Source organism: Chelonoidis abingdonii, chromosome 19, assembly GCF_003597395.2.
Source record: "Chelonoidis abingdonii isolate Lonesome George chromosome 19, CheloAbing_2.0, whole genome shotgun sequence".
Taxonomy (NCBI): domain Eukaryota; kingdom Metazoa; phylum Chordata; order Testudines; family Testudinidae; genus Chelonoidis; species Chelonoidis abingdonii.
The window spans coordinates 5,824,075-5,851,633 of record NC_133787.1 but is presented as its reverse complement, the minus strand read 5'-3'; the positions used below and the strand labels follow the sequence as shown (position 1 = coordinate 5,851,633).

General features: G+C 56.0%; 1 protein-coding gene across 1 annotated transcript; it reads left to right on the top strand.

The window, feature by feature from the left end:
• On the top strand, positions 1–23,251 carry MMP15 (matrix metallopeptidase 15). Its single transcript, XM_032785016.2, has 10 exons — positions 1–287; positions 14,033–14,181; positions 14,617–14,739; positions 16,033–16,340; positions 17,172–17,333; positions 18,275–18,498; positions 18,792–18,930; positions 19,701–19,851; positions 20,711–20,826; positions 22,247–23,251. Exons 1-10 carry the CDS (start codon positions 126–128, stop codon positions 22,729–22,731), a joined length of 2,019 nt encoding a protein of 672 aa, XP_032640907.1. The 5' UTR covers positions 1–125; the 3' UTR covers positions 22,732–23,251.
• Positions 23,252–27,559: the final 4,308 nt, after the last annotated feature.

The following is a 27,559-nucleotide window of genomic DNA, read 5'->3' as shown; positions in this document are numbered from 1 at the left end:
TGCGTCTCGGGCTCCCACGCCGGCTCAGTGACGGGCGGGGGCTCTCTGCAGTGGCAGCCCCGAGCCGGGGCCGGGAGAGCCTGACCTTGCCGTCCCCCGGGGGGCGCAGGACCACCGGCAGCAGCATGGGCGGGAGGGCTGGTCTGCGAACCGCCAGCCCCACCTGCCTGCCGGGCTGGACCCTGCACCCGACGGGCTCTGGCAAGATGCTGGGCTGGAGCCTGCTGCTGCTGCTGGCTTCCGTGGGGCGCAGCGAGGCGGCGGAGGATGGCGAAGTCAATGCAGAGGTAGGGGCCCGTGGATGTCGCTTACCTGGGGGCAAGTGTGGGTATGCCAGGGGGCAGCCCGGCGGTGCCTAGCCAAGGGCTTCCTTGGCATCTAGCCGGGCTGGGGGAGCCCCCCCCCCCGGCTTTGCCAGCTGGGGTTTGAGGGGAGCTCGCCTGCCCATGGCATTGTGGCTTGGGTTTGTCTCTTCCCTGATCCATGACTAGAAATTGTTCACTAGCAAAACGACAGCAGCTGCCCAGCCTAGCTTCTCCCTGCAAGTGATGGGGTGGCTGGGGCCTCGTGAGACCTGCCCTTGGGGCACCCTGCGTGAGTAGGTTCTTGGGTTGCTTAGCCAGGAACCGTGCTTTAATAAAGGCACACTTGTCTCCCCAGGCTTGGGTTGATTTGCCTGCGCTTCGAACCTGCCTGTTGCTTTCACTCTGCCCACTGATTGAAAAATCCTGTTTTGTGAGAGCACGGCTCCGCTTTCCGGCACCCCCTTGCGATCCCGGGGGGCAAACTGGCCCTGCTCCCTCAAGGAGCTGCCACGGAGCCCTGTCACTGTGTTCTGGGCCATCATCACCAGGCCTGAAGTGGTCAATCGGGGGGGGCTACAATGCCAGATAATGGGGGGGGGGGTAGATTTGTGAAAAGTGACTGTGGCTTTGAATTAAGAAGTGTGCAGGTCCCTGAGCTCGATTAGGTCTTGGGTGTAAATTCCCGTGGAACTAAGCAGGTTAATGCCTTGCGCTGCTCTGCCCCAACATTGTAGCTGTAACATTTCCATTCTCCAGCTCTGGTTTTGCTCGGTTAGAGGATCCCCTCTATATCCATGTGTGTTTAGGTACAACAACGCACTTGGCTTCTATCATCTCTATTATATGAGCTATCTGCGCACTGGTATTACTTCTGCATGGGTTTGGTTGGTGGCCCCTTCTGTCTCTGGTCTCACCCGCTCCCCTCACCACCTTTCCACCAGCCATAAGTTGCTATGTATTGTACAGTCACTTCCCAGCCCCTGTCTGTCCTTCCTCCCTTATGGGAAAGCCAGAGGCTGCAGCACTGTGCTAGCTCAAGTTCACATTTAGCTTCCTCCGTGGGGAGCGAGGGGAATGTGAGCTGGGAGTGATCTGATTGAAGTACAGGTGCAGAGAGACCAGGGCACTTGCTGCTGCCCTGCCCAGGGGGCTAGAGATCACATCCTGGTCTCTGCCTCTAGCTCCATTGGCAGCTGATCTTGCAAGATGGCGGATGAGCCCAGCTTCAGTAGGAGTGGAAGGCACTCAGCACCTTTCAGGACCTGGCCCTTGACTAGTACAGGCTGGGAGTGCTACAGAAGCAGTAGGCCAACCTCCCAGCCTGAAGAGGAAGCTCTTTGTTGCTCATTGGGGACCCCTTCTGGCTGTTGGGAAAGGAGGTGTTGACAGGGCTCTGGGAGAGGATCTGTGCTGCGTGGTGGAGATGGAAGCCATTTGGCCCTGAACCAGACCCACCTTCTTAGATTTAGCCTCCAGATGGTGTTTGGGTGAAATGGGCCATGGCTGCTGATGACAAGGAAACAAGACACGAGTCTGATAATCCCACACCCCCTTTATGCTCCTGGCTTTGATCATGGTGGTCTCTTGGCATAGGCCCAGCACTGGGATAGCAGGGGGTGCTGTGGATGAGGACTAAAGTGCATTACTGGATCTGTGAAGAGACCACAACTGAACTAGGAAGGGGCTGGCCAGCTGGGATGGAAGTTAAATGGTTGAACTTCAGGAGGAGGAGGTGGCTGGCTCTGTTAATGACTGCAGCCCAGTGGTTGCTGGCAGGGCAGTGTTCTGTTTTCTCCATTATCCCCATGTGCATAATACGATTGGAGGAGGGCTGGCATGGGCAGGATGTGTCGCTCCCTATTTATACGTGTGCAGTCCCTGCCCTCCCGCCGCCACAAGTCCCAGGAGAGGTTCTCCGTGCCCAAGGAACTCTTCTCTCTACCCGCCAGCACCAAAACATCACAGCCTGACAGTCAATGACAGCGAACGGCTGGAAACAAGGCAGGTGCCTCCTCCTGCTGGATGCAGAGAACATTTTCACTAAGTCATTCTGGTGCTGATGCATATCCATTCTGGACCCTGCGGCTCAAACAGAGACTAGGGAACTGTGGGAGCCAGTGGGTGTCTTGCCATTGAGTTCAGGGGAGCCTGACGAGGCTGTAGGCTTATACAGGAGGGAAGTCGGTTTGAGTCTTGTAACAAGTGATGTATGGAGTAAAACAGGAGAGTTGAGCGAGATGTTGCTGCAGTTCAGGCCCTGGCTGACACGTGGGGTGAGCTGTCTGATGCTCCTTGAGCCTCAGCAGTCAAAAGGCTAGTGGCCGAGTAAAGAAATAAGAGAGTTATCTTTAAATGACAACTGACTGGTCCTATAAGGAGAGGGAGTGGGGAATGGAAGGCAGAGCCTTTCACTGCTAGGGCATCGCTTCCAATCCAGCTGCAGGCCAAGGAGTGGGAGAGCCAGTCCAGGCAGCTAGTCACCTACAGCTGACAGGTGGTTCAGCAATCTGTGTGACCACGGTAGTACTGTCATTCCAGTTGAGTCCCTAATGCCTAGGTGTCCCCCAGCACATTGGCCCCTTGGTGGTGGTTACAGCTGAGAGGCTAAGGATTGACTGGGCCTGCAAACAGAAACATCCTGCCCCAAAAGGGGACCTGTCCCCCTATGGTTCAGGCTGGGGGTGAATTGCTGGGCTGTGGTGTGGCCGGAGACACTTGCATCCACAGGGCCAGTGCACAGAGAGGGCTTCAAGCTGGCACTATGTTCCCATCCCTCAGAAACAGTCTGGGTGGGGGAGGAAAAACCTCTGATGTCTGCGTAGCACCAGGCCACCCCGTCCACCTTAGCAGGTGACTCTGCAGGGTTGGATAAAGCAGCAGATGAGGAGCCCAAGAGAGCTGAGGCCAGGTCCGTGTGAGACGGGGGGGGGGGGGCATTGGCATGGGTGTATATAGCAGTTTCCCTTGTGAAGAGCTTCTGTCTTGCTGCTGCCCTTGAGCTGTGTCTAGGGAGTGTAATCAAGGCCTGTGCAGGAAGATCACTGCCTCACCAGCTGTCTGTGGAGTTTAATCTGGATGCTGCTTTCCGCCTGCTGGTCCGGCTGGGGCTCTGTCCTAAATGAGACTTCTGGACCGGTGCTGCGTTCCCTCCACCAGCACCTCAGCTCTTGCCTCACAGCCGCCAAGCCCTGACCTGATTGTAATGAGCTGGGCTGGGTAGGGCAGGGAATTCCTACAGGGCTCTGGTTACTGAGCTGGTTTTCTCCCTCCGCCCAGCAGGTTCTTCCCACTTAGCCCTGCCTGGGAGTGCAGAGGTCATGAATCTGGCCTCACAGTGGGGATACTAAATGCTTAGGAGTCTGGAGAGCCTTCCGCTTTCACCGGTGTGTGTATGTGCATGCACGTTCAGATGGCTTGGCCAGGAATGAGCCACGTCTCTGCCCATCCTTTGGGCTGAACTCAGTGTGAACCCTGAAGGTTCCAGACGGACTCGCTTCGCTCCTGTTGCTGGCAGGATCCTAGCTGTCAATATGTCACAAGGAAGGTGTTGCCCCAGTTCCGCTGCCTTGTGGCACTTGGCGATGTGTCATGGGTCAAGGGCATAGTGAGCCCATCTCCTGCCCCATCCCCATTGCAGAGACAGTGACTGTATAGTGCCACAGCAACACGCAGATCTCATGTGCCACCCACAATGGCTCTGGCACAAAACTCCTGCCATCAGGGAACTTCAGGAGACCCACTGTCAGGCAAGATAGCAACCTACGTTTGAGAACATGATTGAAAGGTCACCTTGGCTGAACGGAGAGCCTGGCCCGTTCAGTATTCCCAGTTGCTGGGTTGCAGTGAGGGCTGATGAGTAGGAGATATGTGGTGGGATGAGAGGACATTGCAGGATGTGGCTGTCTTTGGAGTTTATAACCAATTATCTTTACTTTGAGGGCCTGGTTTTTCTGAGAACTTGTCTGCATATAAAAATACATCTAACTAATTAGCATGCACAATTACAGTGATTGCACATGCAAATTAGGTAGCTGCCCAAGTACATGGTCATTTGCATGCACCAGCATCGTGACGCTCTGCAATTGCGACTTATGCCCCTGTGCTCCAGTGGGTAAATTCATGTAATACAAATGAAAGAAGCGTCTCAATTTCCACCCTTTACAACATCTTGAACTATTACAGAGAGAAGAAAAAGCAAGCAACTTGCTAACCTTACATCCACTTGCAGCCAATGAAAGGCAGCTCACAGCATGCAGTGAGCAACATGTCCAGCAGGGGGCAGCAGACTGTAAAATTTTCATTCCTAGGCCTGGCTTGAAAACCAGCTGGAATTTCAGTGGGAGTTGACTAGAAACTAATATTCAGTAGCCATCACAGGACCCTGTGAGCATCAAACAGGCGTTGGTTTTGTCAGCTGGATTCAGGTGAAGTGAAGGTTTCACTTATCTAGCAAGAGGCAGCGGATGCCAGAAAGCTCAGTGAAGACTAGGGCATTGCCGCCTCTTGTTTTGTTTGTACTGCACCTAGCGCAGTGGGGTCTCGAGCCGTGCCTGCAGCCCCTTGGTTCTGCTACAATGTAATTTAATAATAATAAAGAGCTGCCTGATCATCAGGCCAGGACCCCTGCTTGGAAATGTTTACTGGTCCTGTAAGTATTTGCACTAGCTGTAGAGTGCTTCTAGCCCTTGCACATTGTAAAATGTTGGCTGTTAACATATGGGTGTCACTTAATGAATGACAAGGGGGGTTTGTAATAGCTTTGTTGCTATGAAATGTTCATGGCTCAGTTGTTTCAGAGAACTGAAAGGCAAGGATGGCACTCCAGGGGCAAAGGTGCTAGAGTGGGAGTCAATGTGAGCTGTAGTCCCGTTTTTGTTCCGGTTTGTGTGGGGTTTTTTTGCTAGTAACCTGCTGTGTGATTTTGGGCAAGTCCCTTCGCTTCTCTGGGTCTCACTTTCCCCATCTGTCCTATCTACAATCAAGTGTAAGCTCATCAGGCCAGAGGCTGCCTTTTATGATGAGTATGTACAGCACCTCGTGCAATCGGGCAGCTAAAGACTAGTGTAATTATAATACATATCCTTCCACTGGGTTGTCATCACCTGGTGGTGTTCCTGGGATGCTGTTCCCATGCTTGGGAAGTTCCTCCTTCTACACTGATGCAGTGGTGAAAATATCCTACGTAGGGCAAAAAAAACAAGTCTCTGATCTCTTCTCCACTTGGTATTTCAGTATGTCCCAGGGAAGGCTTTACCATCCACACCTCATCTGGAACAAAATCCTCCTCCCGGTTGGGTTTAAATGTTCATATGTATGCAAAAGCTGCTTTTCCCCATCTGCATGTGTAGGGGAGGCAGGGTTACCTCGTGGTTACAGCAGCAGATGAGGCAGCAGGAGGCCTGCCGCTGATTTACTGTGGGATCTTGCTCTAGCCCTTCTGTGCCTCACTTTCTCGCATCTGTGAAATGGGGATAAACACTCATGTTTGTGAAGTGTTTTGAGATCCTAAGAGGATAGGTACAAGCGGAGTGCAAAGTCATGGGGTGCCGTTCAATGTAGCGAATCCATTGCCTGGATTTTGCCCCAACAGCTAGGTATTAGTAGTGAGCCTCTTGATAAAAGGCAGGCAGCCAGAATACAGGAGAATCAGATCCTATCTCATTGGGCTAACCCTGAGAGGTAGTACCCAACCCTAACTCCCATTGGAGTCAGTGGGGCTTTGTAGGGGACTGCTCCTCTCAGACCAGACCCCACACTCACTGGCCTTACAGCAGAGTCCATCTGTACCACTCCCTAGTGTGAGCGTTGTCTCATCCAGTAACATGGGCCCAGACCTACCGGCTGATGCATTCGACACCCTCTTCCAATGCAAATCAGTGGGAAATGGGCATCCAGATACCCAGTGGCAGTTGAGAATCACGTTCATCTTTGTGCAGTGGCATAGCACCACCCTGGGGCCTCCTGAATTCAGCAATAATTTGTTGTGGAATACACCTCCTGCTGCAGGATTGTGGTCCAGAACAGAAGTGTTTATAGTCTTTCTAGTCCTCACAATTACAGGGAAAGCTTTAAAAATGCAAATAGAAAATAAACTACCGAAATGCTGTCTGCCTGGGCCTGTAGACAGCCTGAAACAGGAGCTCTGAGAGGTTGGAACACTTCAATCTGATTAACTCTGAAGCCTAGTGATGACAATGTCTCCATTGGATCTGTTTCACTAGTGATCATTTTAGCAGAAACATCCAGCTGAAGTGCTTACCCCCACAAAGCCAAACTGCCTCATACACCTCCTCGGGCACTCAAAACCCCAGCTACTCGCCCCCTCAGGCCAGCCCCCTCAGCGGCCCCCTCACGTCAATCCAAAAATTTGTAGCATATTAAAAACTGAAATATAAAGATACATTCTATCTATTGTAGTCTAATCTCCAGATAAGCAAGGAGCTACTGAAATTGAATTATATGATCAATTTCATGTTTTAATTCATTCATACCCTCCAATATAGAATGTAAATGAAGCTTCTGCAGAATTTCTACTTCCCTAGCGTGCCACTGAATTCAGGGCCCCCGGGCAGAATTTAGCCGTGGTGCACACAGGGTACAGGTCTATTAACAGTTGCCGAATGGACACTCGCTCCTTGGCTCTTTCAGCAGACTCCTCAAACAGCCGTTCGAACCAGCTCTGAGGCAGTGGGTTGAAGCTCACCTGAAATGATTCAGCATGAATGGATACTCCTGAGACTATCCAGTTAGCGTCCCATGGCTGTAGTGGGTCATTCAGTGGCGTGTTAGCACTTGCACTGTTGGAGCCGGGGCAGGGTTGCAGTCCTGTTTGAGAAGCTTTGCTTTTGACCTCCAGGTTTCGTCCTTTTCGAAGGATGGTATGAGCCTTCTTGGCAGGGAGAGTGGGGGAACCCGCAGATGTTTAAAGAAATACCTAAGTGCCTCACACAAGCACATGCTCCATATTGCAAAGAGGTCTTTGTTAAACGAGGCACCCTAGAACCTGCTGTAACAATAGGCAGCTTCCATGTACAGCAAGAGTCCTAGGGAGGAGCGTTTTGCCTGAGGGACTGACATTCCTTAGCACAGTGATGGTTAGCAGGTGGCACACAGCACCGATCTCACTGTGCTGTGCTATCAGGGGAGCAGATTACTGAGTGACCTCCTGGCCTCTGAGCTCGCGCTCTGGCTCAGCTGCAGTCCTCTTGGGGCCGTGCCTTAGTACTCCTGGGACAGGTGCCCACGGAAGCTGAGTCCGGGGCTGCTCCAGGCTTTCAGTTGCCTGCCTGGCCATGCATCTGACTGGTGGTGACCTGGGTCCTGTCAATGGCATGGTCCCTCTGTGTGCTGGCAGCTTAGCCAAAGGTTTAGCTCTTCTGGCCCGAAGGCCTATGATGTGGGGTGTCGCACACCTGTGCTACGGGTCTCTGCCTCCCCCACCACTGGGCTCTGGGCCAAGCCCATTCCTACGCATCCTGGCAATGGTGTTCAAGTGAGATGGTGCTTCCATTAGCCGGGCAGGGCGTAGCCTGAGCAGCTAGCTGCTGTGCTGGGGAGATTGGCAAGGCCTGCAGGGAAGGGATCTCCCAACTCCCAGGCTTTCCCTTTACAGGCTAGCAGCCCCTGCCCTGTGTCCACATGTCCGCAGGGAGCCCAGCACACAGAGATGTTCGCTGAACGGGAACTGGATTCTGCAGCACTGCCTGCCCCAGCTTGTGGGGTAACCACCTCCCTCCCCATGGCTGGCCGTGTTGTTACCCAGGCATTCAGACTCCGTGGTGACTGGCTGACATGGTTTCCCTTGAGGTGGTCTTGTGACTTGAGCGCTGCCCTGCATTGAATTCTGGGCTTGTTCCTGAGTGACCTTGAGCAAGTCATTTCACCTGTCTGTGCCTAAGCCCCCAGCAGTAAAATGGGAACATGGACCCTTACTTTCTCCTGTGTCTGTTGCGATTGGAAGCAGAGACTCTCTCTCACTGTGTATGTACAGTGTCCAGCACAAAGGGGCCCTGGTCTTGGCAGGGACCTCTGGATACAAATCGTGATAGACCACACATGCCTGTAGATCAGATTGCTATGAATCAGTTAGCAAATCCATTGATTTATTAAAAAATCTGTTGCTCCACTCTGAGTTAATCAGGGCTGGTATCAGTGTAAGGAAACAAACCAGGCAGGCTGCTGTATCTTCCTAGTGCAAGAAGAAACATGATCCCAGCTCTTAATAGGTTCCAAGAACCTCTCCCCAGCACATGCTCAGGGCTGGGATTTCCAAGAGGCCTGACCCTGCCCTTGTTTGAGCGAGGCTACAAAGCACTCTGGGATCCTTTGCGTGACACGGCCGGTAAGTCATTATTGATTTGGAGCCATTGCCAGGGAACTGTGACTGCAGCTAATGGAGCAGAGAGGAGATGTTGTCAGGGCCTGATCCTGCGAAGTGGTGAGGACCCACACTGCCTTCAATGGGGGAGACAGTGTGGTCAGGGCTCAGCCCCCAGCCCAGCTCTTCTAGGGAGATGTTAAGGAAACCAAGCTGTTTGATGCGGGGTGTCTCCAGCCAAGTCTGAGATGGGGGATGGGACACCTGCCTGGCTGGGGGAAGTGGAGTGAAAGGAAGTAGGTTAGGTCTATGGCTGTCTCCCACTGTCATGCTCAGTGATTGTGATCCCAGCTGCAGCTTCACCTGTCTCCCCCGTCCCACCCACCCCCCACCGAAAACCAGCTGCAAGAGCCCAATGGTTTGGTCCAGTAATGCAGTCCACTCACCTGGCCCTTGCCCTGCCTGGCAGGCATTGGCCATTGTGGAGTGGGCAGCCAGCAGCCCCATTCCTCTGCCATGCTCGTGCTCAGTCACTGTGCATGGCTCACGGGCATCCTGTTCTACAAGGGTTTGCCCACGACACGTGGTGGACAGGGCAATTCTGTGTGCAGCACATTCATTCGAGCAGGAGGCCAGGAGTCAAGTGAGCTGGATTCTTGGCCAGAGTCTGCCACGAGTTTGTTGTGTATCCATAGTCAAGTCATGCCCCATCTCTGTTTCCCCAAATGTAAAACAAGGCTCATGAGCCCTCTGTCTGTCACGCTCTGTCTCTCACTGAGGAGTGAGGATTCATTGGTGACCTGCTAATTATTCACAGTGAAGCCAGCTCACAATGCCTCTTCACACAAGAGCATGTTTATCAGCCAACAAAATGCAAGTTCAAAGTGGTGTTAGCAACCAGCGCTCTGCCGCGGTTCCCCATGCCTCAGCTCACCCTGCCCCACTGAATCCCAACAGCCTCCGCTCTGCTGGGCGGGAGAACATGGGAATGTCTTTCCCCCAGCTCCACTGATGTCTGTTACTAATCAGTCGTTCCAGTGCTTACAGTGTGACAGAGATGTCTAAAGCACCTAGGATCGCCCCTCCAGGGAGAGATTTCTGACTTCACACAGCCCGAAATCTAGCCTGCCACTGGCACACCGAAGGAGTAACACCGTGCCCTTCTCTAGTGCTCTCCAGCCGTGGCTTTCAAAGCACTTCTAAAAGAGTACTTGTGTCATAAATGGATAGGTAAGGTAAGGGTTAAGTTTCTTTTACCTGGAAAGGGTAACCAAACACCTGACCAGAGGACCAATCAGAGAACTGGATTGTTTAAAGTCAGGGGCGGGAATTTGTATACCAGGGGTCTTTGTTGTTTGCTCAGCTGTGAGTAAACAAGGTTTCCTCCTAACTCCATCTTATCTTAAAGTTTCTTCTAAACATCTGTAAGTACCCAGGGAACGCAAAGTAATTCGGCTATGATGATCTTTGTGGTGTATTTACCTGTATGTTGATTTGTTGGACTGGTTTAATTGGGCTATCTTTAAATCAGACTGTTTTTTCATATCTTCTTATAAGCAAGAGCCTGTATTGAGTTTCTTAATGCAAGATTATTGTTTTATATTTTCTTTCTATTTTTATATAAACTTTTTCTTTTAAAACGTGTGGAAGTTTCTTTTCCTAGGGAGGCAAAGGGAAGGGAAAAGCCAGGCTGTGAGCTATTTTCCTATTGCTTTCAGGGAAGGAGCAGGCTACGGGGCAAGAGACAAAGAATCCTCTCTGTTCTCTTGTGGTTGAAGTTTTTTTCCTGTTACTGCTACGAGAGCAGACACGGGGGAAGGCAAAGCCAAGCTGTTGGCATTTTGCATCTCAATTGTCCTGAGGGTAGAGAACGCTTATCGCTTGGGAAGCAGAGAAACCGGTTTCTGGGCAAGCCGGGGAAGGAGGGGAGAAGGGATATTTCCCCCTGCTTTTAGCATCCAAGGGATTTGGAATCTGGAGGTCCCACCCAGGGAGGGTTGGGGACACCAGAGAGAGGAAAGGGGGAGGTCAGGCCCCCTAAAGTAAATTACCTACCTGACCTGGTGGCAGCCCAAATACCCAAGCTGGTAGTGAGCTTGGGGGAGTTTCAGGTAAGCCCCCAGACTTTTGGACGCAAAAGTCCAGGTTTGGGACAGGACCAGATTGTGGACGCTAAAGTTCAGGTCTGGGACTGGGAGGCTAGATTACCACAACTTGATCCTCACAAACCTCTCCCAAGGCAGATGCAGCAGGTTAGCTCCATGGTACAGGTGGGGAAACTGAGGCATGATGAGATTAAGTGACTTGCTCATGGTCACGTAGTGAATCCGTGGCAGCAGTGGACTAGAGCTTAGGAGCCGTAGCTAACTGGGCTCTCAGACAACAGAAGAGTCCCCTGTCAGAACACTGTAAACCTTAGCACAGCCAAGTCGCAGGAAAGGCTGTAAGTGTAGCTATGACCATGCGGATGTGGAGATGCTTTGCCGCTAGAGGCAGTAAGGCCTGCTCAGGGGCTGGTGAGGATCTCACGCCCAGGTGGCTTAATGCTCCCAAAGGGAGGAGGGGGCCTCATCAGATCCTGACTTCAGGCTACACAGGCAGAGCTTAGCTGGTGACTGCAGTGTCTGCATTTGGGTTTGCATCTGTGGCTGCTTTCCCAGCTCCTTTCACCGGCATTTGGGGGTGGGGGGGGCTGAGGGGCATCACTGTGGTAGTTGGAGCAATCTGCAAGGAACCCTGCTCTTCATCAGCTGGGCCCCCTGGCTTAGAGGATTCACTGGAAGGCAAAGTTCTTTGGGGCGGCTCGTGCTGTAAATGACAGCCAAGTCCCTCGACAGCCATAGAACGAAGGGGGGGGCCTCGGCCCTTTGCTAGCCTGGCTGCGTGTGCCCCGCCTCGAGCTGTGGATTTGCACCAATAGAGCCACTCCCAGCATCAGGCTTTGAACTGCTGGATGAGACCGAATTGTACGATGGGAGGTTAGAGGAAAGGCAGCGCAGCTCCCAGCACTTCTGGCTTTGTGTTGTGCCTGCCCTGCTTCCCGCTGGTCGGCGTGAGGCCGGTCTCAGACCCCGAGGCTCTCCCCTGGTGGCACTGGGCACTGGCTGTACATTGCTGGCAGGAAGTAATGAGTTCTTCTCAGCCCGTCCCAGTGGGCCAGGGAAGAGCTGACACTGCAAATTGGTTTATTCTGCCCCTTCTCCTCCCAGCCCCTTTTAAGGAACCATCAGATCAATGACAGAAGCCTGGCTGAATTAGCTCAAATGATTTTGCTTCGGGCAAGCAGCCAAGTATTTCACACAAAGAAACCATCTCCTTCCCTGTTGCCTTCTTTGTACCCATCCTTTCATCTCTGGGCGCTGACTCCATTTCCACACACACATCACATATATTACAAGAAACTGAGCTAACAGGAAGCATCTGGTGGGAAAACAGTCCCCTCCCGAACTTTCACTGGGCAGGTCTCCCTCTTGTCCTCCATACCCTCTCCCCCCACTGTCCTCTTCCCCTGGGTCTAACCTGGACTGTGAACTCCTCTGGGCAGGGATGGGGCTCTGATTTGCTTCCCACCCGTAGACCCCAAAACACTTTACAAAAAGCAGCTATTACTGCCCTCATTGTACTGCTGGGGAAACTGAGGCAGCAAGGTGGGTGGGCTAATCTGCTTGGGTGGTGAGTGTCCAACACTGAGGGTGGATTTTCAGCACCTCTGAAAAGCAAGCTCTAAGGGGACAGCTTTTCAATTCAGCTCCTCAAACAGTGGTCAGATTTCCAAAGCTCCTGGGCAAATCCTGCCCCAAGGTCACACAGAGTGTGTCTACACAGCAAAGAAAAATCCGCAGCTGCTCCATGCCAGCTGACTTGGGCTTGCGAGGCTCTGGGACCTTCCCACTGCGCAGGGTCTAGAGCCAGAGCCAGGACCTGAGCCCGGAGGTTTACACAGCTGCGAAAGAGCCCCGTAGCCAGTCCCCGAGCCTGAGTCAGCTGGCATGGGCCAGCAGCAGTTTTTTCTTTGCTGTGTGGACACACCCCCAAGGAATCCACAGCAGGGCTCAACCTGCCACGCTCACTATTAAATAAAACACTGGCTTTCCCCAGCCGCCTCCTTGCTCTGCATTTTATCTCCTGCCTCACCCACGGGTTGACATGTTAATCTGCCTCTTCAGGATGCAGCCACCTCTGAAGTTCCCTGCACTAACGAGGGTTGTTTGCTAGGGCTTTGCAGTGCTCCCTTGTCTGCAGATGGCTGCTTGTGAGGGGCTTAGAGCCAAGTGAGGAAAAAAGGAAACAATAACATGAAAGGGTCAGGAGTAACCAGCGCTAGAAAAGCAGCAGCATGTTCCGCTTTCCCTAGCCTCCCCTCCCACTGACCCTTCTCCAGTTGGATTTGCCAACCCCCTGGGCTATATTCCCGGCCAGCATGCCGCCTCCCAGCCGATGCCCATGTGCTGATGCTTCCTGGAATCTCCCTGGCCACATGATTGGCACAGTCCCTGGTTTTCCACCCCTCTCTGCCCCCTCTCTGTGACAAGCATGTGGGTTGCCAGTTGTTGTTACCGTCCAGCGGGGTGGCCCAACCTAGGATACGTGATCTCGGCTTGGGGAGGGATCAGTTCTGGCCAGCAGCCTGACAGACCCACATGTGCAAAAGGAGGTTAAAAATAGTAGGTAAATAAAAGCAAAGGGTTGGAAGAACAGGAGGGAGATCAAAGCCTTATTATCTGCCATGTAAACAGCCCCCCAGAGCCTCCTGGGCCTGGAATGTAAACAGCCCCTTTTCCTTCTTATTTGTCCTTTTTTCAGAGCGGCAACATCAGGATCCCAGGTCTCTAGAGGGGTCCGTGAAGGAGCAGCCCCTTATGGCTAGAATCATTTATTTGCATTACCTGGGTACCTCACAGCCCCGGTGAGCTGAGGGCCCCCTTGTGCTAAGGGCTGCAGCCAGTCTCTGTCCCTTGCTACTCCCCTGAGGCTGGGGTGTGTGTGTGGGGGGGGGGGAGGGTGATCTCCCCCAGGTGGCTAGAAGGCAGCACACAGCAAACATGGGAGCAGTTCCCAGCAGCGGAGTGCCCAGGCTTGTCCCAGCAGCATGGGAGTAGCCAGCTAAACTGGACCTTTGGAGCCTGATGCCTTGACCCCAGCAGTAAGCTCACAAGCAGACCTTGTGGCGACTGTGTAGAGGGGCACGCCGGAGACTGAGGGCAGGGACGGGGCTGTTTTCCCAAGGGGCTGCGGAGACTTTTCCGTCCAGGGTAACAGTCTGACTCCAGACCAGGTTGGTAGCCACACAAAGGCCTGAGCTGGAGGTGGAAGGTTTGCCATTTTCTCCCCAGCCCACTGTGCCAGCCAGGCGCCCGGGACCATGGGCACAGGGAAGGCTCAGCATGTGACTCTCATGCCTCTTTTGCAGGCCTGGCTCCGGCTGTATGGCTACCTCCCGCAGTCCAGCCGGCAGATGTCCACCATGCGGTCGGCGCAGATCCTGGCCTCCGCACTCTCCGAGATGCAGAGGTTCTATGGGATCACGGTGACGGGCGTCCTGGACGAGGAGACCAAGCTGTAAGCGTGTGAAAGCGTGTAAGCTCCCCTCCCTCCCGGGCCCTGGGACGCTTCCAGGAGACACTGGCTGGACAATCCGGCACGTCAGGGTGGGAGGGCCCCCCTCCCAGGGCAATGGAGGAGATGGAGCTGTCCTCCCCTTTCAGCCCCGAAGGACCCCAGCTCCCGACACCCTACATCTGGCAGGCCTCCATTTCATCTCCCCAACCATAATAACCGCCTGACTCTCCCCAGTTCCAGACACTCCCAGATGGGTGGGACTTCGAAACCTGTCTGGTGCCCCCCGCATCTAGCTTCCCAGAGCCTAAGGTCTGGTCTGCTGCTGGGCGTTGAGCCGCCCCTGCACAGCCAGTGGTGCTGCCCCACCCCCTCCACTATGTTCTGCTGTCTGAGTCCTAGCATGAGCCCCACGTCCTCAGTCCTCACTTCCCCCAGGTGGATGAAGCGGCCTCGCTGTGGTGTCCCGGATCAGTTTGGAGTCCAGATCAAAGCCAACATGCGGCGGAAGCGGTACGCACTCACTGGGCGGCGCTGGAGCCAAACCCACCTGACCTTCAGGTATTGGCGCTCAGCCCACTGGGCCTTGGCTTCGAGTGCTCTGCGTCCACACTCGTGCGTCACTGGGTGCTGTTTGGCCTCCCAGGCTGCTAGGCCAAACGCAGGATGCAGCAGGGGCAAACGGCTCGCCACCCGGGGCCTGATTCTCACTTACTCTAGTTTTACAAGGCTGTCATTCCACTGACGTTAGTGGAGCTCCTCTTGATTTACAGCAGGGTGAGCAAAGGAGGGTCATGCCCAGGGCACAACCCCCAGGTGGGGCAGCAGGGCTAGGGACCGGAATCTGCTCCGCAGCCATGCGTCAATCTACCTGGGGCATTATTTCAGCTGAGCAGCACGTACAGCAGATGGCCCATTGTCCGGGCCTCGCCACAAAACAAGCCCTCCCTACCCCAGGCTCAGCGCTAGGTGCTACGCAGCTGCCATGTCAGTCTGCCCAGGTGCCGTGCCGCTGTTAGTTAACGAGCAGCCTACTGGGTCGATGCAGTGTGCTGTCTCTAACTTGCCTCGGGGTGAGCTTGTCGGCTGCTGTGAGTCGATGCAGCTCTGCTGTCTGTACTGGAGGTTGGCTCTCCAGCAGTGACATTGGCTTCCCTTCCTGGGACAGGGTTCTGCTGCCTGCTTCGCTCCCACCCCCACTCTCCCCGCCAGCCAGGAGAGGATGGTTATAAAACGTAAGGCAGCGCTGTTAGAGTTCCCAGGGCATGAAATGGGGCAGTAAACGGATGTCTCGGGCCCTTTGCCAAGGGACCAACAAGACTCAAAGATGAGAGCCCCTAGGGAAGGGCAGGGCCCAGCTTTCAGGATATCATGAACCTTGATGTAACCCGTTGGCCAGTGTCTGTCTCTCCCCCCGCCCTACCCCATATGGCTGATCCAGAGAGAACTCCCCGCTCCTCTGCTGTGCACAGGGGATTTGGGGGCTTGCTCCTTCCCCACTGAAGCCGGTGGGACATTTGCCATTGACGTCAGTGGAAGCAGGCTCCGTTCCCCAGTGCTTAGCTAGGTCTGCACATTGGAGCTGGAGATCCTGGCGTCAGTCCCTGCTGGAGAAAGGTTTGGATTATGTTCTAATACATGAATAATGCCCCGTAAAACCGTTTTGGGGTGGGATGTGAGCTTTCCCCCTGCAGGGTTTGCGGCCCAGATGTTGCTTCACAGGGATAGTGCCAGAGAGCAAAAGTGACCTGAAATCAAAGTGAAACTGACCCATCTGGTCCCTCTCCTGTCCCACTTCCTCATGCCTCACAAGCGATCGCACAACCCCACCTCACCCCAGTTTTGTGCCTCCAGCATCCAGAACTACACAGATAAGCTGGGGCGGTACCACTCGTACGAGGCCATTCGCCGAGCCTTCCGGGTGTGGGAGCAGGCCACGCCCCTCGTCTTCCAAGAGGTCCCCTACGATGACATCAGGCACAAGAGGAGGAAGGAGGCCGACATCATGGTGCTCTTCGCCTCCGGTTTCCACGGAGACAGCTCCCCCTTCGATGGCATGGGGGGCTTCCTCGCCCATGCGTATTTCCCTGGCCCTGGGATGGGAGGGGACACACACTTCGACTCAGATGAACCCTGGACACTGGAAAACACCGACGTGTTTGGTGAGACTGGCTGGCACCTTGAAGGCTGGTGACTGGGGCAGAGAGAGGGAAGGGACTTGGTGTGGGGAGGGTGAGTGCCAGCTGGAATCCAAAAGGTTGAGAGTACCTACAAGTACCCACATGGGGAAGAGATTTCTGGTTGTAATCGTCTCTTTAAACTAGCAGGAAAAGGCATGACGAGAAGCTGAATCTTGACACGGTCAGGCTGGAATAAGGGGCAAGTTTTGAAGAGTGAGGGTAATTAGCCATTGGAACAGTGTACCTAGGGAGGTCGTGGATTCTCCATCAGTTGAAGTCTTTAATTCAAGGCGGGATATGTGCCTAGAAGACCTGGTCTAGCTCAACCATAAGTTAGGGGCTTGAGGCTGGACTTACTGGGTAGGGTTCTCTGGCCTGCGTTCTGCAGGAGGCACGCTGGGTGATCACAGCGGTCCCTTCTGGCTGTAGCAGCTATAGTTAAGACTGAGTTGAGTTTTACACTTGTGGAACCGTGGCTGGCGAGGAAGGAGGAGGCAGCTCTCTCTTGCCCCGCATGGTGTGGGCGCGACGCAGCACGAGTTGAAGGCTGAAGGGGTTGCCGATGGGCCGGGGACACTGTCCAGCGGGAGTTGGGAGTTGTGTCCTGATCCCAAGCACAGCCCCCTCTGGCGCATAGTCGGAGAGCTCCTGGCTTGGCACAGGGAGGTCTGGGGGAAGGGAAAGGATTGTTAACCCCTTGGATATCGGGCTGCAGGAGACCCAGGCTTGGCGAGTGTCCTGGGGTCTGTCCACGCTGCTGGGGGCAGTCCCTGAGCTCGTGTCCGCATCTGACAGCGCATTTCTCCCTCCCAGGCAACAATCTTTTCTTGGTGGCCATCCACGAGCTGGGGCACTCGCTGGGGCTGGAGCACTCCAGCAATCCCAGTGCCATCATGGCCCCCTTCTACCAGTGGATGGACACGGAGAACTTCCAGCTGCCCGAGGACGACCTCAAGGGCATCCAGCAGCTGTACGGTGAGTGGGGTCCCAGCCTCCTGCATGGGGGCTTGGTGAGGAGCGGGGCTTGGCCAGCCCAGCCCAGGTGTGTGAGTTGGGAAGTAGAGACAGGCCGGATCAAAGTCCCTTCCCTTCAGCAAAGCAAGAACTCTAAGCTGCTGCTGTTAACCCCTTCGGAGCTACCGGTTTTCCATGCAGCATCGATCCAGGTACACCAGGCAATGAGGCAGGTTCCCCTCTGCCCTTTCCTCAGACTTGGCCCTCGTATCACCAGAACCTGCTCTGCAGTTCCAGCCGTCCAGAGCAACCTCCCTGGATCTGCCTGGAAGTGGCTGTCCACTGTGGGCTGGGCCCTTTCCCCTCTCCAGACTCCTGTTGCGCCATACTGAGAAGGTAGCTGTATGGAGGACATCGCAGTGGGCGTGGAGCACGGGGTCATGGTGTCTTGCCCAGCGTTGCCTGTGCTTGCCCTTTGGGCTGCGGTTTGGGAACCTGGACTGGAGTTCAGGAGCCGTCAGAGAGGCTAGGGAGACTTCTTCCAGTGCTTCTTTATCCCTTTTGCAGCAGGCAGTAAGGAAGTAATGGATTTGTCATTCTGCCCCCAAGCCAGGGGTGTTTCCAGGCATACAGCTGTAATATGTGGGGAACATCTGTCTCCAGTCACAATAAAATCTAGGCACTACCCTGTCTCGTGAGTGTCCTGCCCTGCTCGGGTTGTGTCATAGGCCCTGTACTGCTGAGAGCGATTCCCGTGTAGCTGTCGTGGCAGGGGCCTGTGCTTTTGGAGCCTTGAGTGCCAAGATCTCACCCCACTGACTCCATGCAGCCCATGAAGATGGGGGCATGGTATGGTGAGGCCCAGGCGCCTGCAGATTTGTACCAGCACTGCACATTCGCTCCTGCCCAGCTGGGTTAGACATTTGGAAGTGTTTTTCTCACTGTCCCCTCCTCTTTCCCAGGTGCCCCTGATGGACAGCCCCAGCCCACCCGGCCCCTCCCTACGGTGACTCCCCGTGGCCCTGGAAAGCCAGACCACAGACCCCCCAAGCCACCTCCCCCCGGTAAACCAGATCGGCCCCCGAAACCAGGCAACCCGGACCGGCCCGACCAGTACGGGCCCAACATCTGTGATGGAGAGTTCGACACCGTGGCTGTGCTACGCGGGGAAATGTTTGTGTTTAAGGTACCAAGCACCCCATTTCTCCATCTTGCCCTGTGCCTCCCTCCATTCCCTCTGGTTATGGGACACTTACTTCCCCCACCCGCTGCCCCCTTCCCCGGCTGCCTGAGGAAGCCATGTGCCTGAGCCTGCGGAGGGTTGAGGTGAGGAGATCTGCCCTGGGCCGTCCCAACCAGCCCTACAAGTGAATCCTGCCCCTCAGCCAAGCCCAGGGCCTGGATCCCCACTCGCAGTGGGCTGGGCAGGTTTTCCTGGACCGTGCTGAGCATCACACCTGGTGGCCTGTTGTCTTAAAGGGCCGATGGTTCTGGAGGGTTCGCCATAACCGGGTGCTGGACAACTATCCCATGCCCATCGGGCACTTCTGGAGGGGCCTCGCTGGGGACATCGACGCTGCCTACGAGAGGCACGACGGCAAATTCGTGTTCTTCAAAGGTGAGAGACCCAGGGAGGGGCAGGGGCTTTCTGTGAATGCAGAGCTGGAGAGAGTGAGCGATTGCTGCTCCCAGAGCTGGGCAGACTTACCCCACCCCTGCCCCGTGCCCCACAACCCCTGCCCCATGCTGTCCAAGCCCAGGGCTCCCCTCCTCCTCGGCCAATGCCCTTCAGTCCTGCCCACAGCGCCTGCCCCCTGCTTTCCCAGCCCTAGGCCTCCCCTCCCCCCGGCCAATGCCCTTCAGTCCTGCCCACAGCGCCTGCCCCCTGCTTTCCCAGCCCTAGGCCTCCCCTCCCCCCGGCCAGTGCCCCTCAGTCCTGCCCCGCAGCGCCTGCCCCCTGCTGTCCCACCCCTGGGCTCCCCCTCCCCCTCGGCCAATGCCCTTCAGTCCTGCCCACAGCACCTGCCCTCTGCTGTCCGAACCCTGGCCTCCCCCACAGCTCAGCCAATGCCAGGGGCAAAGGCTCAGGGGCTGAAGCTGGGGCTGGGTGAGGAGGATCCCTGGGGGTTGACAGTGCAGCAGATGGATGGTGCCCAGCAGGGGTGCTACTGCTGAGAGAGGCCATGTCTTAGCGGGAGAATGGGGCTGGGGGCTAAGACGTGGGTGCTGAGTTTAGCCCAAGCAGTTTCTCAGCACCACAGCAGTGCATGGTCGTACGCGCCTGGCCGGGAGGCCTGTGGGCTCCAGGGCTGGGCGGAGTGATTTGTCTCCTACATGCCACGTGGCCCATGGCCCTCCTGCCATCTCTGCTTTCCCTTCCCTTTCCAGGGGATCGGTACTGGCTCTTCCGAGAGGCAAACCTGGAGCCCGGGTACCCGCAGCCCCTCACCAGCTATGGGCAGGGCATTCCCTACGACAAGATCGACACTGCCATCTGGTGGGAGCCCACGGGACACACCTTCTTCTTCCGCGGGGACAGGTGGGTTGGCCCCGATGGGCCATGCAGATGGGAGGGCTTCTCGTGGTCATGGGGTCAGGGCAGGGGCCTGGCTGTGGGGACCCCTGGCTTCTATTTCCAGCTCTGTCTATTTCAATTGCTGCTCTGTGCCTCAGTTTCTCCATCTGTCTCATGGGGACTATGCGGGGTGTCCCCGATGGGATGCACTGAGTGTTGTTTATCATCCTACTCCTCCCAGCCCCTCATATAATCTCCCGAGCACTGGCCCTTCTGCCTCTTCTCCTGAGAGACTTTTCTGCAGCTCAGTGGATTTCACCTGGAGCGGCAGCTCTTCCCCACGGCTCTCTGCTTCTGACTCCCTGCCAGCCCCCCAGAATCCCTCTACCCCACAGCACTGCGACACTCAAACCTATGGTTGGGGGCAGGGGGGTCTATGTGCCGCTCCAATCTGCATGCTGTGGGTAGGATCCAGCGATCTTAGGGCATTGCAGCTGATGCATGGGACTGGGAGGCTGGGTTCTAGTTCCAGTTTTGCCACTGACCTTGGCAAGGCACCACCTGGCTCTGTGCCTCAGTGTCCCCTCCCGTGAAATGAGGGGGCTGCTGCTGCTCCTTCCATCTCTGCACTGTGCTCCGAGATTCCAAAGGTATCGTCGTGTGTGTCGCTGAGCATCTGGTTGGACTAGGATGGGTGAACGGGAGGAGTATCTTCCCCCCCACATACACGCTTCCCGCAATCTAAGCAAGCAGGATGCCCCCTGCTGGTTCTAAGCCAGGGCCGGAACTGCCCTAGCCATGGCGAGGTGCTGCCTTGCGGGGGACAGACACCTTTGAGCTGCCTGGGTGCCCTCTTCTCACAAGGGCGTCTGTTCTCATGCAGGTACTGGCGCTTTAACGAGGAGACCCACTCCGTGGATCCTGGCTACCCGAAACTGATCACCGTGTGGGTGGGAATCCCTCCCACGCCCAAGGGGGCCTTCTTGAGCTCGGATGCCTGTGAGTGAGACGCAAGAGCCCTCCTGCAGGAGCCAGCTACCCCCTCTGTAGGAACCCCCACCCCAGCAGGGAAATCACCCAGCACTGCCCATCAGCACCTGCATCAGACTCGGAGGGGAGACCCACAGCAGATGTACATGGGCCCAGCTCCAGGGAAGTCTAAGATGCTGCAGCCATTGACACCAGCTGATGATTTGGCCTGGGCGCTCCTGGAATAACAGTGATCACTACCTTTTATGGCTCTTTCACAACTGGGGGGGAGGTGTTGCAATTCTGGCTGCGAAGATTACAGAGAGAAAAGCAGGGAAAGTCCCTTTCATCCCTGTCTCTCTAACCTCCTAGCCCTTTGGCCAGGGCGTGGGAACCAGATGGGCGCACACCACTTGGTAGGAACTTGGTCATTTCCCTGTCTCTGTACCCTGCCCCCTTTTCCTTCTCTCTCTCTCCTGCTTTGGAGTTGTATTGGTACCCCCTCGCCCCTCCAATGCTTTGAGAAGCCACTGATCAGCTTGTTCAACTGCCCCTCCCAATTCTCTTGTGGAACCCCCAGCAGATTGCAGTCTTCTGCTTGCCCTGGCCTTTGTGACTCCTTTCCCTGTGTTCACGCTGGGGCTGCTGCTTTTTGCCTGGCTCCCCCAGGGTTACCTGGCTCCTGGTACCAAAGAGCACTGGAGCAGGAGCATTACACTGAGCCGGGTGCAGCGGGTGCAGGAATGGAGACTGGTGTCATCCCCTGAGCTTGCAGAGGGCATAGCAGAGCACCTCATTTGGATTTACAGGAAGTTCAATTTCCTCAGCACCATTTCCAGGTCGCTGGAGCATAACCTATCTCAGCCTAATGCCCATCTTCTGTTCTGTTTAGCACTGCCCCAGCCGCTAAGCTCCCCTGGGGCAGTGCTAAAGCAAAGGGAATTGTTTGTCCCTGGCCACGAACAGACTCCCAGCAGGATGTCGCAAACAAAGTGCTCATTCATACAGCATGTAGTGGGATTTTGGATCTGCGGAGTGATAGGGTCAGCTCCTGGGACTGGGCTTTAAAAAGGAAGGTGATGAGTAATTTAAGACTCAATTATATTTGCACTAGGAGAAATTAACTTTCATGCTTCAGGGCATGCACTCTTCACTGCAGGGGTCAGGAAGGAACCCCCCCTCAATGCACATCCTTCAGCATTGCACAGTTAGCCAAATGCACTGTCACCAGCTTTATTCTCCTTTCTCTGAAGCATCAGTTATTGGCTACCACCAGAGGCGAGGATAGCAGACAAGATAGTCCAGTGGGCTGATCAGGTGTGGCAGCAGGCGGAACACCAGAGGAGGTGGCTCCCTGGCGGGGAAGGTAGCAAAGAGGGTGACTCTGGGGTGTGGCCGAGCGGTTAGCAGATCAGATGGCACTAACCTATTCTCATTGGCTCCCTTCCAGCGTACACCTATTTCTACAAAGGCACCAAGTACTGGAAGTTCGACAATGAGCGGTTGAAGACGGAGCCGGGGTACCCCAAGTCCATCCTGCGGGACTTCATGGGCTGCCATGAGGCACCTGTGCCAGACCCCGACCCTGGGCACCGATGGCCTGACCTGGACAGACCTCCCTTCAACCCGGACGGCAGGGGCACGGATGCCGAACGGGAGGGGGACGAAGGGGAGGCCGAAGCACGCCCCAGTGACCGAGAGGAGGAGGAGGAGGAGGAGGACTACAGCGGCCCCACCCGGGGCAACGGCAATGACGTGGACATCGTGGTGCAGATAGACAAGTACACGCGGACCATGAGCATCGTCATGGTGATGGTGCCGCTGGTGCTGCTGCTTTGCGTTCTGGGCCTCATCTACGCCATCATCCAGATGCACAGGAAGGGGGCTCCTCGGATGCTACTCTACTGCAAACGCTCCTTGCAGGAGTGGGTCTGATCCTGGACCCCTGCCCCACCATGACCCCCCTCAGCCCGATCCCCCTCTTCACCACCATGGTGCTAACAAAGAAGCTTGAGAAGACGAAGCCCCTGGAGCCTTTCTCGGACTACTTACACCAAGATTTTGCACATTGAGTTGAATGCGCTTGGCCAGGCCTACTCCCCCCTCAAGCATGTAGGAGATGCCCCACTGCAGACTCCTCCGTGCCTACAGCCGCTCTCTGCCCTTCCCGTGCCTGGATCAAGGCCGCCTATGGCCCCCTCCCTGCTGGGGGAGAGGGGGGTTGCCCCACAATCTGGGTTGCTCCCAGTGTTCCCGCTGGGCGAGGGAGACCATGTCCGTGCTCTGCAGCCCCTGATCTCTCATCGCTGCAGGGTTGGCAGTGGGGAGCAGCCAGTTGCTGGGGGCCCCCATCTCTGCTTCATGGAAGCACATGGGCCCCAAGCGCCGAATTCCCCACGGGAGGGGACAGCTGAGTGGGTTTCCCTTACAGCACTTCTGAGCCATGGGGGTCTCTTCCCCCTGTCCTCAGACGCCACCTCCCTTGGCTGCGTTCTCGGCTCAGCGCCCAGCCACAGGCTCGGAGGGGCAGAACTCGAAATGCATCCTCAGCTCGGCTCTTCCCCCAGGAATCAGCCCTCAGGGATGTTTCCCTTTGGCGCCCATCCACATGTTGTGCATGTGTTGTCTGTGCCGTGTCCTGGCTGGGCCCATGGAGCAGGAGATGCGGATCCTAGTCTGGGTGGTTCACCCCAGCAGGTCACCAGTCTGGTCACTCCTAAGGGGATACATCCCCCAGCCCGAGGGAAGGGAGGCCTTTTCCCAGGTAAGGTCCTAGAGGAGAGGCCCAGCTCCTTGGTCCATCCAAGGTGCTCTGGCTCTAATGCCTGTTTCAAGGAGAGTCCCTGCCCCTCTGTTCCCCTCCCCTCCCCTCCCTGTCTCCTCACGTCAGTGGTCTTACAGCCCCGCTCCTCCCTGGGGTGGGTGGGCGAGTTGCTCAGTGCACTGCCCTGGGGAAATGGGAAGCCATCTCCCCGGCCCCTCTTCTCGCCCGCCTGCCTGGCCAGTGCTAACATCTAGCAGCAGCTTTTCCCCACATGCAGTGCACTAGTGCTGGGACCCAGGGGAGACAGCTGCTTCCAGGAGCTGCTCCCTTGGGCTCTGGACACTGGCTTTCCTGGGCCAAGGTACAGAAAGGGGAGGGCACGTGCCAGCTGGAGAACTGGATTCCAATCCTGCCTCGGGTCACGGGTGACATGAGTTTGATGACCTCCGCCTTGTGTCTAGCAGGGATTGGAATGGGGACTGAGCAGGATTATACATCTGAGCCCCTGTTTAGGAGGAAGCTGCGGGGGGCTGCAGGGCAGGACGGAGGAGCATTGGCTGAGCTGGGTGGGAGCCTAGAACTGGAATAGCAGGGGGCTGCAGGGTATTGGCAGAGCTGAAGGTGCAAGAGGAGCCTATCTCTGGCTGCTGGTCATTACCCAGGCACTGGTTGGGTTGCAAGGCGTGCTGAGCTGGGCTTTCTGGCCCAGGCCGGCAGGGTGGAGGTGACATCACTGTGTTTATTTCCTGTTTAACTGTTTGCAGCTGGGAAACGAGGGAGGTAAGGAGCCTAAAGATAGTAGAGGTCTCTGGAACCTGGCCTGGGAAGGCTGGCCAGGAGCCGAGGGCCTGTGCTCTCTCCCAGCCCAGGGACATGGGTTGGTTCCCATCAGGGCCTCCATCCATTGGGAAGATACTTACGATAGAAGTCGCCCCATAGCTGCTTTTCATCTGCTTCCTTCTCCCCCGCACCTCCACTTCCGAAACAAACAGCAGCCTCTGGGGCCTGTGGGAAATGGGGCTGGGAAAGCAACAGCTCCAGCCCCCACTGCCCTAGAGCAGAGCCTGAGAATGCCGTGCTTGGGAAGCGGGGCCAGGGGGGGAGATGCAGTTTAGAAACTCTATGTAACAGCTTTTGTGGGAGGCAAGGGACAGCCCGACACAGGCTTGCAGCTTGGGTGGAACAAAGCTCTGGCTCTTACAGAGGGGTTCAGCCTCTGGAAAGGGGGCAGCAAGGCCGGATCGACACCTCCCCAGTTTGGTCAGCAGCCTGGCAAACCACAGCTTAGCAGACACTGTACAAGTTCCTTGTAACTACATCACTGCATTGGACTGTAAAGAGATGGTGGCCTTGTCAGGCCCGCACACCTCTTCCCGGAGAGTTGGGGTCCACCAGGAAGGTTGTGTATCAGGAGCAAGGGGTCTCTGAACACCCAACTCCAGTGGGTGTGGCTGTGGCCTTCGTGCCTTTCTCCTGATCCAGAGGGCAGAACCCACGCTGCAGAGCCTGCCTGCTCCTCCATTCTTGCACCTGATGTGCCGGCTTTCCCCTGAATGGGGAAATTGTCCCAGCACCGCCGATGGGCACAAGGTGGAGAAACGGGTGGGATTTACTGTGGGTCCCTGACGCCTGTACTCTGAGACAGACCTGGCCTGGCCAAATCTGCCTTTTTTCATGATTGAGTAAAATACTGGTAGTTTTGTTATCGTGGGCAAGGGCCAGCAAGCACTATTTGTGTTTGGGCTAGGCTGTTTCCCTGGCAGTTTTGCCCAGGCACATGGGATGTGCCTAGCCAGAGCGGATGGGAGTTTACTGCACACCACAGGGTTGAATAGGCTGCTGGGGCTAAAGATTGAGCCAGCTCCTCACCCGCTGGGAATCAGCATCTCTCCATTGACTTGGACGAGAGCCTCCTCCTTCATAAATGGATGTGGCGCCAATGGACCAGATCCCCAGTTGATGTAAACCGGTAAAACTCCATTGACTTCAGTGGTGCGATACCAGTTTAGACCTACTAAGGATCTGGCCCCATAGGTGTCCTTCCCTGCCCCTGACACTGAGCTGGAGGTGAGATTGCACCACAGGGTCCCTGGGAGCCTGCCCCCTGCCATGCTACGTGTAGAGCAGTGGCCTGGGGGAGGTGTGGCTGGGGACTCAGGGGTTGGTTCCAAACTGGTGCCTCTAGCAGGGCAGTTCACTCAGTGCCCCAGAGGCAACTTGTTTGGGATCCTGGAGGACTCCCCGAGCCCTCCTAGGGCGGCCTGGCCTGATCTGCAGGTGAGGACCATTGATGATACAGCACTCTAGGGTCCCAGGCAGCAGGGCCACTTGCTGTCCGTCACCCCAGGGTGCTCCTTCCCTGTGGGCACCTCAGGTATTACTGCAAAGGCAGGCATTTATCCCAGGACCTGAAGCTGCCAGGCAAGATCGTTCTCAACCCTCGGGGTCGGGAGGAGTCTTGCTGGAGTCCCCAGGAGTGTGGATCCCTCACTCAGTACCCCTCTACCTACCCCCCCCCCCCCGCATGGGAAAGCACAGGCTCCCAGCTTCCCCGTCAGCGACCATGTGGCCACCTTTGTTTGGAAAAAGCCTTTTGTTGGCTCCAGCCGCTTCTCTTTCCCATTTGGAGCCTTCCCAGCCTGATCAGCCAAAGCCGTTCCCCTCTTTGAGCCCAGCTGGAGCTGGGCCGGGGCCAGGCACTCGCAGAATCCTTGGCTGTAATGAATGGAAAATTGTTCCATTTTTAAGCGCACAGGTGTGCACTGGAGAAAGTGCATTTTGGGCCAGGGCTGGCCCAGAGCCCAGCTCCCCCTTCACTCTGCCTTGGGGAGGAATTCTACGCCCTGTCTTCCTGAAGGCAGTTCGGCTCTGCTGGGGCAGCGTCCCCCCCCAGGGGATCCTTTCACCTCACTCACCCTGCTCGTGGGACCCTGCAGGGGTGAGCTCACCATGGTGAGAGACTGATCGTCCTCTCCATGCTGACTCCTGCTCGGAACGGGCCCCAATCGCGCAGCATTAGCAAGGCAGGCTGGGGTTAGGTTCCCAAGGCTGTCAGGCCCTCAGCCTCAGAGGAACTTAGGTCCCTAACTTCCAGGATCTGGACCTCAGCACCAACAGGCCCCATTGAAATGTGAGCCTGAGGCTCCCTAGCAGGGCACCAATGCTTGAGGTAGTGACCCCCGATTCCCCAAAATCAGCTGCCTCTGAGGAGGGGCTGTTTCTGTGGCCTGACAGCTATCCCTACCCCATGTCTTTGTCCCCACATACCGTCCATGCCCCTAATCAGCACAGGGGAAAGGGACTGGACGGGAGGGTAACTAGCCCTAAGCACCTCAGCTCTGTACCGGCAGGTGTGGCGGAGAAGAGGGGCCCCTGGCAGTAGCGTGAGAGGTCATGTCGCACAAGCATGGAGACTCACGTTGACATCCCACCAGGCCATGCCCTATCCCTTGTGGTGTCTGTCTGTCTCTCTTGTGTGTGCACGTGTGTTTGGGTTTTTTTTAACGTCCATGCTGGTCATGTTTAACTGCTACACAATAAATCCTACCGAACCAGCCGTGGGCCACTGTCTCGTGTGTCCCCTCCCCCGGCTCCCCTTAGCATGAGTCCATTAAGTCCAGGGGCAATTAGTTGCAGTTCCACTCACTTGCATCTTGCTCCATCCACTTTCCGGTGGCCCAGCCCTGCCCTGGTGCTGAGCACCTCCTGCTCCATTTTAGCAGGTTCATGGGTGCTCTACAGCTCGCAGGATCAGGCCTCTGGGGTGGGGCACTGGAGCAGCTGCCCAGTCTGAGTTGGGCAGGACCAGGCCGTGCCATGGAGATAGTAACAGTCCACCCTGCTTTGGAGCTGCAGAGCCTTGTGGGACTGGGCCCCAGGGCTCGGGGAGAGGGGCTGGTAACAGCTATTGTTACAGCAACCCCCCCCCCCCCTTCTCCTTCCTTCTGATTCATGGCACCCAAGCTGCTCCTCCTGCCTTTGAATACGTTCCTGAAGGAG

Bases quoted from the DNA above. Each gene is read 5' to 3' on its own strand.
- MMP15 (XM_032785016.2), top strand. From the start codon at position 126: ATGGGCGGGAGGGCTGGTCTGCGAACCGCCAGCCCCACCTGCCTGCCG. The intron at 18,499-18,791 runs GTACCAAGCACC...GTTGTCTTAAAG, and splicing joins GGGAAATGTTTGTGTTTAAG to GGCCGATGGTTCTGGAGGGT. The intron at 18,931-19,700 runs GTGAGAGACCCA...TTCCCTTTCCAG, and splicing joins CAAATTCGTGTTCTTCAAAG to GGGATCGGTACTGGCTCTTC.